Below are 17,201 nucleotides of genomic sequence, written 5' to 3'. Positions count from 1 at the left end.
CGCAGGCACAACCGCTGACATAGAAGCTGAAGGTTGCGGTTCAGGCACAGAAGCTGAAGGTTGCGGTTCAGGCACAGAAGCTGAAGGTTGCGGTTCAGGCACAGAAGCTGAAGGTTGCGGTTCAGGCACAGAAGCTGAAGACTGGATTGTGGGCATAGGCAGTGATGACAGCTTTCGGGGAGCCGGCACGGGAGCAGACAGCTTTCGGGGAGCGGAGTCTGGCACAGCAGCGGAGTCTGGCACAGCAGCGGAGTCTGGCACAGCAGCGGAGTCTGGCACAGCAGCGGAGTCTGGCACAGCAGCGGAGTCTGGCACAGCAGCGGAGTCTGGCACAGCAGCGGAGTCTGGCACAGCAGCGGAGTCTGGCACAGCAGCGGAGTCTGGCACAGCAGCGGAGTCTGGCACAGCAGCGGAGTCTGGCACAGCAGCGGAGTCTGGCACAGCAGCGGAGTCTGGCACAGCAGCGGAGTCTGGCACAGCAGCGGAGTCTGGCACAGCAGCGGAGTCTGGCACAGCAGCGGAGTCTGGCACAGCAGCGGAGTCGGGCACAGCAGCGGAGTCGGGCACAGCACTGGACTGCCAGAGGGCTGGTAGAGGCCCAATCCGTGAGAAAGCTGGCAAGGGACCAAGCCGCCTGAGAGCAGGTACCAGAAAAATAGTCAAATGAACAGGTACTGAAGGCTGGGCAGCCGGCCCTGGAGCAGGTACTGAAGGCTGGGCAGCCGGCCCTGGAGCAGGTACTGAAGGCTGGGCAGCCGGCCCTGGAGCAAGTACTGAAGGCTGGGCAGCCGGCCCTGGAGCAGGTACTGAAGGCGTAGATAGCAAGTTAGTTACAAATTTTTCTTGAAAAGCCTTCAGGAAAAGAACAGTGTCGTAGATCACCGGGGACTTGCAGCACAGTAAATCTTCTGCCCAGGATCGAGCCTCCCCCTCCAATAGGAAAAATATGATCTTTGTGACCTGGTCCATGGGGGAGGAATCCAAAAACCACTGCGCCCTAATGAGGAGCTGGACTTCCTCTAGAAATTCAGGCAATTTAGCAGGGGTACCATCAAAGTGCCTCCGAGTAGCCAGGGAAAATGTTTTCTTCTTAAGTACAGAGCAGGAGGGAACAGAAACAGCCCTTGCAGACTCTTGAGGCCTGAACATTCTGTCAGGAGTATACTGTGGTGAGTGAGGAAACGTAAGGTGAGTCCTTCAGGCAGGGGCTGTTATAAGATGGAGGAGGCGTGGACAGGACGTAGTGGGCGTAGATCAGATGGGAACAGCAAGGGACGGAGCGGGCGTAGATCAGATGGGAACAGCAAGGGACGGAGCGGGCGTAGATCAGATGGGAACAGCAAGGGACGGAGCGGGCGTAGATCAGATGGGAACAGCAAGGGACGGAGCGGGCGTAGATCAGATGGGAACAGCAAGGGACGGAGCGGGCGTAGATCAGATGGGAACAGCAAGGGACGGAGTGGAACAAGGCAAGATCAGGCAGAACAGGACGGAGCAGACAAAGGCAAGAACAAGAGTGAGGACTGAGGAGAGGAATGAGGAGCAAGGAGTGAAACAAGAGCAAGGCAAGGGGCAAGGAAGCAAGAGAACAAGGCTAAGAAGAACAAAGAAAAGAAGAAGTAAGACAAAGGGCCAGAACAGGAACACCAGCTAGGGGCAAGCCACAGTGCTAAATGTGATAATGTTCAGGCACTGATTGTGAGGAGGGCTGGGCTTATATAGGGCAGAGTCAGCCCTGATTGGCTGACCCCACCTAGCCAATAAGGCTGCTGGGGTAATGTAATGAAGCCCAGGACACTGGTGAAAGGGATTACATAGCAATCCCCTCTCATCAGCTGCTCTCCTGGCTCAACAGTTAGAGAGAGCAGCCAAGAACCAGTAGGTCCCGGGATCAATCCCCAGCAGAGCCTTACAGCGTGTCTCTGGCAGAGGAATTACAGACACAAGAAATCTTTTGACAGAGAAGTCAGTGCAGCGTTTCTGTAAGTGCTTATGGCTGTATTTACATAGACCTTTCTGATAAAGCTTACTTAGTTTTTACCTTTCTTTTTCCTTTAAGTAGATAATGGAAATGGTTACTTTAACCCTTTTGCAGCATTCTGCCCCATTCTTTATTCATTATATTTTTTGCCTAAGCAAGCTATGGTATTTGCCTCTTAGATACAGTACCGTATATACTCGAGTATAAGCCGATCCGAATATAAGCCGAGGTACCTAATTTTACCTAAGAAAACTGGAAAAACTTATTGACTCGAGTATAAGCCTAGGGTGGGAAAGGTATGTCCTTTTTCATTATGTCATTTACAAATAAATGTCTTACTACACTGCACTGCTGGGAGAAAACATATACAAATATATATTTATTAATGAATGCCAGTTTGGCCTCCCTTCAGTCTGCCGTCCGTCTCTGCATCCTCCCTCTCAGCTCCCAGTGCTGTCCCCCCTGTGCCCCCCTGATGGTGGCCCTGTCCATGACAGTTGTTGTGCTCCAACCCCATCCAACATTCTTTACAGTTTCACCCCATGAATAAGACTTTTTATGCCACAGGATTCATAGTAAAGTACAAGAAGATGAAATCAGTGTCATTACTCACCAGCTAGAATATCTGTGGATGCTGGAGTCTTTGCCCACATTAGGACACATTTATAGGGAAACATAGCTATTCTGAAAATGTTATCCAAGCCACAAGAAGCATTTGAATCAAAATGTTCTGAGATAAGCTCTGCCTTCAAAAATAAGCCATTATGTATATGTCTAATATTTAGCCACCTGATACCCTAAGTCGTATGGGATCTTATTCCATAATGCACTTTGATTGCAGGCGCTGAGTTGGATGCGGTGGGAGGAGGCAGAATGTAGAGCCGGCCATCGAGGGCTTTAATATCCATGGGCAGTACTGCTCCCCGTTCCAATCCCCATACTGCTCCAAGGGGGGACCGGGTCAATTCACGGACGGGGCGCACGAACGCCAGTAACTCACACGCACATTCGGCGCGCTCTGACACTGCTGACACTGACGCGCTCTGACACTGCTGACATTGGCGCGGCGCAGTGTCAGAACGCGCCAAATATTATTGATTTAGCTGCTTGATGGGAAGCGAGGTCATGCCGGCTGGAGATTCCATTTGGTCACACACGCGAACAGCCACACTCCAACGAGCTTTACCGGCGCGAATGTCAGCAGTGTCAGAGCGCGTCAGTGTCAGCAGCATCAGAGTGTGCCGAATGTGCTCATGCGCCCCCCGTCTGTGAATTGACCCGGTCCCCCAGAATTGACCTGGCGGACAGAGAAGATGCAGCGGGAGCAGTATGGGGAGCGGTACGGTCAGCCGTATATACTCGAGTATAAGCCGAGGCTGAGTTTTTGAGCACATTTTTCGTGCTGAAAAACTCGGCTTATACTCGAGTATATACGGTAAATTAAAATATGCCCCAATGCATGAACCAGGAACAGCTGCATTCATTAGTGTTGCCACTTTTTTGTGGACCCCTTCTTGGCAATCACATGGAGGTGGGGGGAAGGACCAAAAGGGATGGGCCTATGATGTGTTTGGGGTGGAGCTGCTGCACAATCAGGCAAAAGAGAGGGAGAATCAGAAGAAGGTGGTGTGAAAGAGTTATTAGGCAAGATGGAGGGCTAGTGGGGGCAGAATTGGGGTGGGTCGGGGCAGGGCAAAGACTGATCAACTAGGGATTAAAATTTACTAGGAAATATATTGCTGGTAAATTTTTAATACAGGCTCCCAGGACCAGGTGAAATATCAGCCGGGTGGCTGAAAATATCACATAATGGATGGCAGTAGCGAGTATGCATTAACTAGTAGGAACACTTGCTGAAGCTCCTAGCCCCTAGGTATGTTTTAGATGCTATATTCAGTTGCTCGCCCCGCACAAGGGGTGGGGTCCCAGATGGGATTCCTACGCACTGCTCTAGTACTGGCCTTGGCCTTACCCCAGCTGATGTTACTATTTGCAAAATCTGCTTGATCAAAACATGAAAAAATCTTAAATAACAGGTATTAAAGACAAAGTAGAAACTTCTTATTTTATCACTTTCCAACTCAGTATTTTATGCTTCTAAAAGATCAAAAACACACTGTATCTTAAATAGCTGAGTAGTTGTCTAACATACCAGTACTTTGGTCCTAGCAATACCTTTGGTATACCGTCTGTTTGTACTTTATCTCCTTTCTTGGTATACCTTCTATTTATTCTTCTTTTTTTTTTTTTTTTTTCCCCCTACAGGTGTAGGTGGAATAGAGTCTGAAGCAGCAATGCTAGGAGTTCCTATTACCCTTACCCTGCCAGAAGTGATTGGTTGTGAACTGACTGGCGCTATAAACCCTCTTGCTACATCGATAGATGTTGTTTTAAGCATCACAAAGGTAAAATGAAGCAATTTTAATTTTATAACTATGCTTGCACATATAATAGTAATTAAAGTGGACCTGTCACCCAGACATAAAAAGCTGTATAATAAAAGCCCTTTTCAAAATAAACATGTAACCCAAAGTCATTTTTTTATTAACACATCCATACCCAATATATAAGCATTTAAAAGTTCCAGCTGTCAATTATATATTGCCTGACCCGCCTCTATGCCTTAGGCATAGGGGTGGGGCAGACAGTTACTTTCAATTCAGAACTCTTTAGATGTCACTGCACTCCTCACATTCCCCCCTCCATCCTCACTATCTAATTGTGTAACGAGTGCATGGATATTGGTATCAGGTCCCCCCATACTGGCACAGAAACAAGATTTTGGCAGGATGTACAGGTTGCCTTAATAACAGTTTCCACAAAATGGAGTCTTCATGTTTTCTGCAATGGTAAATTCCAGTGCTGAAGGAAATAAGTTTAAAAAAATGTATATGGTGTAATTGAAGTTTATTTTGCTAGACAAACACATTAGAAAACAATTTGTAATTTTTTTTAGGGTGACAGGTCCCCTTTAAGTGCCGCTTACATATCTTCAGAATCACAGATTATTAGTTAATATTAGGATCTGCTAGGGAAATGACTGTTTTGTGTTTCTGTCCCAAAGCACCTGAAACAAGCTGGTGTTGCAGGTACTTTTGTGGAATTTTTTGGAAATGGAGTTTCTCAGTTGTCTGTTGCAGACCGTACTACTATAGCCAACATGTGCCCAGAGTATGGTGCTACTGTGGCATTCTTCCCAGTGGACAGTGTAACCCTGCGCCACCTAAAGCAGACAGGTAAGACAGGTGGACAAAGATATGTCAATTTTTAATGTACATTTTCTTATTATAAAATGTTAACATCAATTCTTCAGTTCCCCACCCATTTTTTATTGGGGTAAAAAACTGTTGTGTAAATAATTTGCAGTTGTTTAAATGGACATGCAACTTTTAAATAATGAATGATCCAATGCATCTCCATAATGAAGGTTGCTTCATGTGGACAAAGAAATGTCACCAAAGTAAACTTATTGAAAAGAGCTTGCTTTTACCTGGTATATGTTCTTAAAATATGAGCATAGTTATTTTGACAGATTTATAGCCTTAAAGTCCTTAGTATGTTACTTTATATTTTGCCCATCTTACTTCTATATTTCCAAACAATCAGGTTTGTTAAGTGTATGGATTCTGGTTTGATTGTATATTCTATGCAAATTATAATAAATAGGTTTCATCCAATAGTTATATTATAGGCATTATGGGCTAGAGTATAAAAAGCACAGCTGAATTGCTGCAAGTTATATTGCCTTCCTTCATTTTTTTAAAATATAGTTATGTGATCCCTAATCCAGAAACCCATCATCCAGAAAGCTCAATTATGGGGAGGTCTTCTTGCAAAACGTTTATTTTAAGCAAATCAAATTTTCAAAGATGATTTCCTTTTATTATATAAAAATAAAATAGTACCCTGTTACTAACTAAGCCTTACAAATCTATATTGGTTATATTTTTTTTTTTGTTTAAATGATTTTGTTTTGGTGATCCACATTGCAATATTATCCCTTATCCAGAACACATCCGGTGAAATTGTCACTGTGTTTTTACATACCTACACACGTACGCTCACGTCCATGTTCTATATTTGTGTGTCACAGGGGTAAAGGACTAATAAAAGCAGAGTATCTTGTGAACATTTTGCATTGCTGACTCTTATCTTGTGCACTGTTTTCACATCTGAGAACATTTTGTATTTGTAGGAGTTGATGTCCAAAGTGTCAGCACGTTTGAGACTTATCTGCAAGCTGTTAAATTACTGCGGCAGGAGAATGTGCAGCAACCAGAATATTCCAAGGTATTTTTTGGCAAACTAGAACACCATATTCACTGAGCTAATTTGTAAGAATAACATTTGCAAACAGAGATAAAAACCCAGCATATTTTTTAACATTTTAATTAAGAAACCAGTAAGCACAGTTTTTATTTTAGATTAAATAATCACCTTAATTTAGTAGATCTATAAACAACAAAATATATAAATGGCAAGAACTTATATTTTACCACAATATTCTGTGACTACAAACCATATTTTACTGTTCTGTTGTCCCTCTAAGGTCCTGCAAATTAACCTGAATTCAATTGTCCCTTATGTGAGTGGTCCTAAGAGGCCTCAAGACAGGATATCTGTGATGGACATGAAGAAGGATTTTGAGGCCTGTCTGAATGAAAAGGTAAGTTAAACTGCCTTGAAGGAGAAATAAAGCCTAACTAAAGAAGTAGGGCAGAAATGTTGTATATTATGTTTTGGGTTTCTGTACCAGCCCAAGGTGACCACAACCCTTTAGCAGGGAAGATCTGTGCCTCCAAAATGCCCCAGTAACTCACCATCTTCTTTTCTGTTGCTTCCCTACACATGCTCTGTGCTGCTGTCAGTTACTGAGCTTAGGGACCCACTCAAAATATAATGCATAAATAGAGTAAAAAGCTGATTAGTAATTCATTCAGATTCACATTACATGACAGATCTACAACCAGGGCAATTGCATCAGAATTGAATAATTAGCCCTGTAGCATCAGCTTATATGACCGACCACCCTCATTTTTTGCTTGATAATTTGCAGCGACCGCTAAGCTAAGCATCTCACCAGCTTCTCAGTCGGACCACACTGAGTATGTGCACTGTCCCAGACAGTTCCGGGGGGGGGGGGAAGCTGTCCGGGACAGTGCACATGCTCAGTGTGGTCCGACTGAGAAGCTGGTGAGATGCTTAGCTTTAGCTTAGTTACAGTTGTCACAGGAATCCAAGATGGGAAGCTCCTGTGACAACTGTAATGACCTATACATTACTACTATAGAGATGCTGAAACTTTAAACCAGTGCACCCCAGTGCAAGTCATTTAGCCTTTCCTTCTCCGTTAATGCTTTGTAAGTATGTTATAAAGTAAATTTAAAGCAATTGGTAATGGGCTTTAAAACATTAAGAGTTTTGTAAAACAAAGACAAAATGGAAAAGAAAACTGTTTGAAATCTTTGTTTATGCTCGGATAGGGGTATGAATTACAGTTAATTTTCGGTAATGTTAAATTTTACACACAGCTTTTGTTTATACTAGCAGTGAGATGAGTTTGGTGGCAGCTTCCAGATGTTCGGCTAGGGGGCAGGTAGTGCAGTGGGCAGTGACTTCCAGATAATTGTAGTGGGACTGGCACTGTTACTGCAAGGGGGCAGGGTATGTTTGTTGATCAAAGTTATGGATTTGTTTCTGTCATAGGCAGATATTTTCTTGCAACATCTATTTATTTTAACCCATTTGCCCTTTTCCTCCAATCTAGACTGGTTTAAAAGGTTTTCAAATACCAGAAAAGAAGCAAAGTATAATGGTCCCAGTGACATATGAAAATTCTGAATACTCTCTGTCACATGGCTGTGTTGTCATTGCTGCAGTTACAAGCTGCACCAACAACTGTAACCCCTCTGTCATGCTGACTGCAGGTAATGGAAGCTAAATGTTAGATTTACAGCACTCTGTCACAGGCATGGGAAGCAATGTCAGACTGACAGGAGACACAGCCAATAAGAGTTATGTCTGCTGCCAGTACTATGCATGACATATAAGGAAGTAAAAAAGCAACTGTTGTGTTTATAGGGGTCAATACAATTATGTATATGGCAAATATTGTTTTTTTTAATGTGAACTGTTAGATTTGTGAATGTTGTACAAAGATTAATAACCTATTTTAAAAAAACTGCATGCTTAGAGCTGTACACATTAGATATACATATTGCTGGGAATTGGCCTTTTATTTACTTAATGTTGAGTACCTTAACTCTGACAGTACAGTGAGTGAGAGTTTCTGAGTTCAGAATAGCCTTACCCGTAGCTATACCAGAGGTGTCTAGGTATTTTGACCTCTGCTTACATCTGCTCCCCATTCACCTGGGCCCAATTTGTCATTTTCAGGCCCACATAACAGTACCAGGTTCTACAAAAGGCAGTGCATTTTGCATTCATGTGACAGGGGATCAGTTGCAGTAAGGGAAGTAAATTTGAGCACCACAGTTCTTCCCGAGAGGACTGTGGCAGTCAAAAAGCTCACTGTACGGAAGGACATATCTCCTGCTTTTGAATAGGTGTGGGAGTCTTAGTGTTACAGTGCCACGTTTACCCTGGTCTAATAAACCATGGCAACTAATCTGGTGTTTTTAAACAGCTGGCTAGTAAATATGACCCACTGAGTGGTTGCAATGGGTTACTAGACCTGTAGCAAGCTTTGCCTATGCATCTACCATCACATAATTTTGCTTTAATTTTTACTTAAACCCTAGACTAGTGCAGTCTAGCAGTATATAATAGCATTTATGTAGGATTATCAGAAAAATACTTTCAAGAGTTGCATATGAATTTCTGTTTGCACGTTCCTTTTAAGGTTTATTAGCAAAAAAGGCAGTGGAGGCTGGACTCACTGTTAAGCCATACATAAAAACTAGCCTTTCTCCTGGGAGTGGAACTGTAACATATTACCTCAGTGCTAGTGGAGTGTTGCCCTATCTAAGCAAGCTGGGGTGAGTATTATTATTATTTATTTGTTTTTGTAAAACTATCCTTATCTCAAGGTTAGACACTCAACGGTTTGGTGCTGATCTCATAAAACATGATAAAGTGGAATAACTGCTTTGGGCTGCATGAACCAAAATTTGTTAAAGATCCTCACACAACACAGAAACTCCTGTGTAATCTGTTCCTTCAAAAAGTATGAATAAATACCATTTTTATTTCTGCATCATTTGAAAACCTAGCAAAGGAGAAGGGACTACTATTTTATTTGAGTCTCAAAGTAGCCAGATCAACAGGAGATCAGGGGGCGAGGCTTAGGTAACTGTTACAACCATATTATTAGATTAAAATTCATGAAAAGGCTGCATATTTTTAAGGATATTGCAAAGTTGTTTAAAATGATGTTTTGTATTCTCATTTGTTTGTTATTGTCTAGGTTTGATATCATTGGTTATGGCTGTGCTAGATGTGTGGGAAATACCAATCCCTTACCAGAAAGTATTGTCACAGCCATTAAAGAGGTAAGTTGTTCAGAAGGTCATTTAAAGCTTCTGAAATTACAGACAGCTCTTTAACAATGTTATTGTTCTTTGTATTGCCAGGGAGAGCTTGTGGCGTGTGGTGTCTTTTCAGGGAACAAACACTTTGAGGGAAATCGCTGTAGCTGTGTCTGCGCAAACTACCTTGCTTCTCCACCTTTAGTAGTGGCATATGCCTTGGCAGGCACTGTCAACATAGATCTGCAGACTGAGGCTTTGGGTAAGTAATTGAGCAATGTATTAGTAGAATAATAAAAAAGATTGTTAAATGTACTTATGCAGTGATTTACAGAAATAATAATTTCACATCAGTCCCTGCCGTGGTGCTGTTTATAATCTAAGTCTCCTTTCGCATTCACACAAGTGTCATTTGCAATTAGTAGCCCGTTAATCAGCCTGTATGTTTTTGGAGTATGGAATGGTATATAAAACACACAGATACTAAGGGAGAAGACACACACAGGGTGGTTAGTTGCCAAATTTTTTAAAAACCCAGTCATGGTGACTAATTGCCATGGCTATAATAATGGAGATTTGTACCATACAGTAAATTTCATATGCACGACTTGTATATTTGTGTGCCGAATTAGTCGCAGTGGCTGGTTTTCTTAAATTGTGGTGTCTAATCGCCCCATATGTCTTCGTTCTAAGAGAACATACTTCTAACTTCAAAATTACGTTGTTTACATAGCAAATAATTCACTCTACTATTTAAATTTTATTCTTGAACCAACAAATTTATTTTTTGTTATAATATTGTTGTGTATGTAGTATGTGGATTGTGCCTGAGTCTGAGCAGAACTGCTTTCAGGTAACCTATTGTTTCTCCAACTCCCATGTAGCTGGAGAAGTCCCAATTATGTCACATAATCAGTATGGTTTTAAAAAGATATTGACAAAGAACTCTTGGTATTTCTGCAGCCAACTTTTCATACAGTGTACATCTGCGGCAGAGTGACCTATTAAAGAATCTTACCAAATTGGCACATATGTCTAAATATAGCCTTTTTACATCTTTTTCCTTGAGCCACCATTTTGTGATGGTCTGTGTGCTCCCTCAGACCACCTAACAGGAAATAATGCAGCTCTAAGTGGAGATGTGTGGGAGAAAAAGACAGATCTCTTCAGCTTATTTGCTGATGTGACATGTACGCGTGCCTTTGGTTTGTGTGTGAGCAAAGTGAATCTTACAAGCCAGGGGCCGGCCCTTTTTTTTTTTTTTTCAGATTACCCAATGGCACATACTTCAAGACAAGTATATTTTTATTAAAATGGTTAATTTATTTTTCATAGTGCTCTTTTACACAAAATATTTTATATATACCTGCAATATTCAGGGTTATATTTTCCTTTTAATGCTGATTTCATCCCAAAAGGTTGTGTCTGTTAATGTCTTGCAGGTGAAAATGCACAAGGTGAAAAGATTTTTCTGCGAGATATTTGGCCAAGCCGGGAGGAGGTTTTGGAGGTTGAAGAAACAATGGTCATACCATCTATGTTCAGTGAACTGAAGCTGAAAATTGAGGTACAAAATGTACAAGCAAATGTTCAAATTTTTATGTACTAAAATTAGTAATGCAATCTTAGTATACCGCCAAAATTGAGAGATTTTAACTCTTGCATGCACTTGCACATCCTGAATTAGTCACTCTATTGACTTATAATTAATTCACAGGGAATACTGTGGTGGTTGCAATGTTCTTTCTCAGCAGCCACCTCTTTGCACAAACAATTTTAAAAAGCATGTGCAAGTGTATGGCAGAGGATATATGAGGGTAAGTAATTTTTTTCCCCAAAGACAGTAGCTTTTTGAGGAAAATGCAATGTATGCAAACTTGTTTTTTTCTATCTCACTCGTATTAGTACAGTCCCAAACTAAATCTATCCTTTGGCAATTTTTAAGAATACTCCCTGGCCTCTGTGTTCTGGGATCATATAAGGGCACAGCAGCAAGCATAAAGATGGATGTACCTTTTGGATGGAGAAAAATCATTACAGCCAGAAACAATACTTTGTTTTTGAAGAAAGTTCTATTATTTATGTCTTCTCTTCTATTTCCTAGAAACAAAATACACGATGGAACTTATTGGATGCCCCTGAAAGCACTTTATTCCCCTGGGATCTCCGTTCCACATTTATCAGAAGCCCACCCTTTTTCCATAAATTAGTAAGTATATCTCATCTCCAGATTATACATTATTTGTTGCTGCTTAACCCTTTAAGTGCCAGCCGAATTCGTCATTTCGGTTCCCCCCAGTGCCAGACGTTTTTTAAGCATTTTGTACTCATTCACTTTAACAATGTTTTTTGGTAGGAAAACCTCCACGAAACTAGGGAAATTATATATCGTTTTTTTCGTCACTAATTGGGCTTCGACATACATACCAAATTTTATAACTTTTCTGGAGATATGATGTGTATTTTGGGTGAAATATGTAAAAAAAAAATAAAATTATGAAAAATTTCTGTATATTTTGAGGTTTTTTTCCATAGAAAAGTTAATTTTACTCACTTTTTTTTATTGTTTGTAAAAGCCCTGATACTCCCAATTCCAACGATACCAAATATGTGGTGGTACCCCACAGTTCCTGTCCAGAAGTAACCCCCAAACTAAGGCAATACTTAGTACAATATCACACCAGAACAAAGCAGAAAAGCGCTTGTAACAGTTAATGCAGCATAACTTATATGTAAATCTAAAATATCCCCTCATGTTTGGTATCTTTAGAAACTACAGACCTTCAGGTTTCTAGGTGCAATGTAGTTTTCACTCAAAAGCCAAATACCTTTTGTCAGTGCATTGTGAAATTTGGAACTTTTTATGACATTTTTTTTTTTTTTCTAAAACGTAAACTTGGACGCATGATCAAATGTGGATTTGACAAAAAAAAATCTCATAAAAATTTTCTAGCAAAGGCATATTTGAAAGACAAACTTCTCCTGAATAAAATGATGCCCCATATGTATGGGTGCACATAAAGACATGGGCACCAAACACTCCAAAGCAGGGGCAATGCACAAGGGCAATTACAGCTAAAAATGTGGGGGCTGCGCTCTATGTGCACTTCCTGCAGTTTTTCAGTGTTAACCCCCCCTACCTGTGAAATAACCCCCACAAACTATATATTTCTGAAAAGTGCACACCTTCAGCTATTCAGAGACGCCACTCTCCTCTTTCTACATGGAAAATTGTGGCCGCAGTCCCTTGCAGAAGTTAGCGCTTTGGTCAGAAATCAAGGAAAAACCAGATACAAACCTAGATTTCTCCCCAAAATCTCCATGGCAACTACCAAAAACTTACTAACCATCAATCTGCAAGTTCCCCTGAATAAAACGATACCCCATATGTATGGGTGCACATAAAGACGTGGCCACCAAATGCCCCCAAACAGGGGCAATGCATGAGGGCAATTTCAGTTGAAATTTTGGGGGCTGCGCTCTATGTGCACTACCTGCAGTTTTTCAGTGTTAACCCCCCCTACCTGTGAAATAACCCCCACAAACTATATATTTCTGAAAAGTGCACACCTTCAGCTATTCAGAGACACCACTCTTCTCTTTCTACATGGAAAATTGTGGCCGCAGTCCCTTGCAGAAGTCAGCGCTTTGGTCAGAAATCAAGGAAAAACCAGATAAAAAACCTAGATTTCTCCCCAAAATCTCCATGGCAACTACCAAAAACTTACTAACCATCAATCTGCAAGTTCCCCTGAATAAAACGATACCCCATATGTATGGGTGCACATAAAGACGTGGCCACCAAATGCCCCAAAACAGGGGCAATGCATAAGGGCAATTTCAGTTGAAATTTTGGGGGCTGCGCTCTATGTGCACTACCTGCAGTTTTTCAGTGTTAACCCCCCCTACCTGTGAGATAACCCCCACAATCTATATATTTACGAAATGTGCACACCTTCAGCTATTCAGAGACACCACTCTTCTCTTTCTACATGGAAAATTGTGGCCGCAGTCCCTTGCAGAAGTTAGCGCTTTGGTCAGAAATCAAGGAAAAACTAGATACAAACCTAGATTTCTCCCCAAAATCTCCATGGCAACTACCAAAAACTTACTAACCATCAATCTGCAAGTTCCCCTGAATAAAACGATACCCCATATGTATGGGTGCACATAAAGACGTGGCCACCAAATGCCCCAAAACAGGGGCAATGCATAAGGGGAATTTCAGTTGAAATTTTGGGGGCTGCGCTCTATGTGCACTACCTGCAGTTTTTCAGTGATAACCCCCCCTACCTGTGAGATACCCCCACAATCTATATATTTACGAAAAGTGCACACCTTCAGCTATTCAGAGACACCACTCTTCTCTTTCTACATGGAAAATTGTGGCCGCAGTCCCTTGCAGAAGTCAGCGCTTTGGTCAGAAATCAAGGAAAAACCAGATACAACCCTAGATTTTGGTCAGAAATCAAGGAAAAACCAGATAAAAACCTAGATTTCTCCCCAAAATCTCCATGGCAACTACCAAAAACTTACTAAACCTCAATTTGCAAGTTCCCCTGAATAAAACGATACCCCATATGTATGGGTGCACATAAAGACGTGGCCACCAAATGCCCCAAAACAGGGGCAATGCATAAAAGCAATTTCAGTTGAAATTTTGGGGGCTGCGCTCTATGTGCACTACCTGCAGTTTTTCAGTGTTAACCCCCCCTACCTGTGAGATAACCCCCACAATCTATATATTTACGAAAAGTGCACACCTTCAGCTATTCAGAGACACCACTCTTCTCTTTCTACATGGAAAATTGTGGCCGCAGTCCCTTGCAGAAGTTAGCGCTTTGGTCAGAAATCAAGGAAAAACTAGATACAAACCTAGATTTCTCCCCAAAATCTCCATGGCAACTACCAAAAACTTACTAACCATCAATCTGCAAGTTCCCCTGAATAAAACGATACCCCATATGTATGGGTGCACATAAAGACGTGGCCACCAAATGCCCCAAAACAGGGGCAATGCATAAGGGGAATTTCAGTTGAAATTTTGGGGGCTGCGCTCTATGTGCACTTCCTGCAGTTTTTCAGTGATAACCCCCCCTACCTGTGAGATACCCCCACAATCTATATATTTACGAAAAGTGCACACCTTCAGCTATTCAGAGACACCACTCTTCTCTTTCTACATGGAAAATTGTGGCCGCAGTCCCTTGCAGAAGTCAGCGCTTTGGTCAGAAATCAAGGAAAAACCAGATACAACCCTAGATTTTGGTCAGAAATCAAGGAAAAACCAGATAAAAACCTAGATTTCTCCCCAAAATCTCCATGGCAACTACCAAAAACTTACTAAACCTCAATTTGCAAGTTCCCCTGAATAAAACGATACCCCATATGTATGGGTGCACATAAAGACGTGGCCACCAAATGCCCCCAAACAGGGGCAATGCATAAGGGGGGGCTGTGCTCTATCTGCAGTTATTTAGTCTAAACACCCCCATACCTGTGAAATAACCCCCGCAAACTATATATTTCTGAAAAGTGCACACCTTCAGCTATTCAGAGACGCCACTCTCCTCTTTCTACATGGAAAATTGTGGCCGCAGTCCCTTGCAGAAGTTAGCGCTTTGGTCAGAAATCAAGGAAAAACCAGATACAAACCTAGATTTCTCCCCAAAATCTCCATGGCAACTACCAAAAACTTACTAACCATCAATCTGCAAGTTCCCCTGAATAAAACGATACCCCATATGTATGGGTGCACATAAAGACGTGGCCACCAAATGCCCCCAAACAGGGGCAATGCATAAGGGCAATTTCAGTTGAAATTTTGGGGGCTGCGCTCTATGTGCACTACCTGCAGTTTTTCAGTGTTAACCCCCCCTACCTGTGAGATAACCCCCACAATCTATATATTTACGAAAAGTGCACACCTTCAGCTATTCAGAGACGCCACTCTTCTCTTTCTACATGGAAAATTGTGGCCGCAGTCCCTTGCAGAAGTCAGCGCTTTGGTCAGAAATCAAGGAAAAACCAGATAAAAACCTAGATTTCTCCCCAAAATCTCCATGGCAACTACCAAAAACTTACTAAACCTCAATTTGCAAGTTCCCCTGAATAAAACGATACCCCATATGTATGGGTGCACATAAAGACGTGGCCACCAAATGCCCCCAAACAGGGGCAATGCATAAGGGGGGGCTGTGCTCTATCTGCAGTTATTTAGTCTAAACACCCCCATACCTGTGAAATAACCCCCGCAAACTATATATTTCTGAAAAGTGCACACCTTCAGCTATTCAAAGACGCCACTCTCCTCTTTCTACATGGAAAATTGTGGCCGCAGTCCCTTGCAGAAGTTAGCGCTTTGGTCAGAAATCAAGGAAAAACCAGATACAAACCTAGATTTCTCCCCAAAATCTCCATGGCAACTACCAAAAACTTACTAAACCTCAATTTGCAAGTTCCCCTGAATAAAACGATACCCCATATGTATGGGTGCACATAAAGACGTGGCCACCAAATGCCCCCAAACAGGGGCAATGCATAAGGGCAATTTCAGTTGAAATTTTGGGGGCTGCGCTCTATGTGCACTACCTGCAGTTTTTCAGTGTTAACCCCCCCTACCTGTGAGATAACCCCCACAATCTATATATTTACGAAAAGTGCACACCTTCAGCTATTCAGAGACGCCACTCTTCTCTTTCTACATGGAAAATTGTGGCCGCAGTCCCTTGCAGAAGTCAGCGCTTTGGTCAGAAATCAAGGAAAAACCAGATACAAACCTAGATTTCTCCCCAAAATCTCCATGGCAACTACCAAAAACTTACTAACCATCAATCTGCAAGTTCCCCTGAATAAAACGATACCCCATATGTATGGGTGCACATAAAGACGTGGCCACCAAATGCCCCCAAACAGGGGCAATGCATAAGGGCAATTTCAGTTGAAATTTTGGGGGCTGCGCTCTATGTGCACTACCTGCAGTTTTTCAGTGTTAACCCCCCCTACCTGTGAGATACCCCCACAATCTATATATTTACGAAAAGTGCACACCTTCAGCTATTCAGAGACGCCACTCTTCTCTTTCTACATGGAAAATTGTGGCCGTAGTCCCTTGCAGAAGTCAGCGCTTTGGTCAGAAATCAAGGAAAAACCAGATACAAACCTAGATTTTGGTCAGAAATCAAGGAAAAACCAGATAAAAAACCTAGATTTCTCCCCAAAATCTCCATGGCAACTACCAAAAACTTACTAAACCTCAATTTGCAAGTTCCCCTGAATAAAACGATACCCCATATGTATGGGTGCACATAAAGACGTGGCCACCAAATGCCCCCAAACAGGGGCAATGCATAAGGGCAATTTCAGTTGAAATTTTGGGGGCTGCGCTCTATGTGCACTACCTGCAGTTTTTCAGTGTTAACCCCCCCTACCTGTGAGATACCCCCACAATCTATATATTTACGAAAAGTGCACACCTTCAGCTATTCAGAGACGCCACTCTTCTCTTTCTACATGGAAAATTGTGGCCGCAGTCCCTTGCAGAAGTCAGCGCTTTGGTCAGAAATCAAGGAAAAACCAGATAAAAAAACCTAGATTTCTCCCCAAAATCTCCATGGCAACTACCAAAAACTTACTAACCATCAATCTGCAAGTTCCCCTGAATAAAACGATACCTATGTCTGGTTGCACATAAGTACATGGCCGCCAAACCTGAAAATGCATAATATTGGGGC

The 17,201-nt window shown here is 42.1% G+C and overlaps 1 protein-coding gene across 2 annotated transcripts in view; it reads left to right on the top strand.

The window, feature by feature from the left end:
* The window catches only part of ireb2 (iron responsive element binding protein 2), a 46,981-nt gene that overhangs the window by 20,272 nt on the left and 9,508 nt on the right, over window positions 1–17,201 (top strand). For both annotated transcript variants that reach the window (XM_012966754.3, NM_001079296.1), the window contains 10 exon segments: window positions 4,247–4,386; window positions 5,046–5,217; window positions 6,177–6,271; window positions 6,531–6,647; window positions 7,749–7,908; window positions 8,844–8,979; window positions 9,408–9,492; window positions 9,574–9,730; window positions 10,911–11,035; window positions 11,573–11,677. In XM_012966754.3, the coding sequence (XP_012822208.1) occupies window positions 4,247–4,386; window positions 5,046–5,217; window positions 6,177–6,271; window positions 6,531–6,647; window positions 7,749–7,908; window positions 8,844–8,979; window positions 9,408–9,492; window positions 9,574–9,730; window positions 10,911–11,035; window positions 11,573–11,677 (1,292 nt within the window).

The sequence above is a fragment of the Xenopus tropicalis genome, chromosome 3, assembly GCF_000004195.4.
Source record: "Xenopus tropicalis strain Nigerian chromosome 3, UCB_Xtro_10.0, whole genome shotgun sequence".
In the NCBI taxonomy this organism is placed as follows: Eukaryota; Metazoa; Chordata; class Amphibia; order Anura; family Pipidae; genus Xenopus; species Xenopus tropicalis.
Note: the sequence above shows the minus strand (reverse complement) of the source record. Positions and strands in the feature narration are given on the sequence as shown.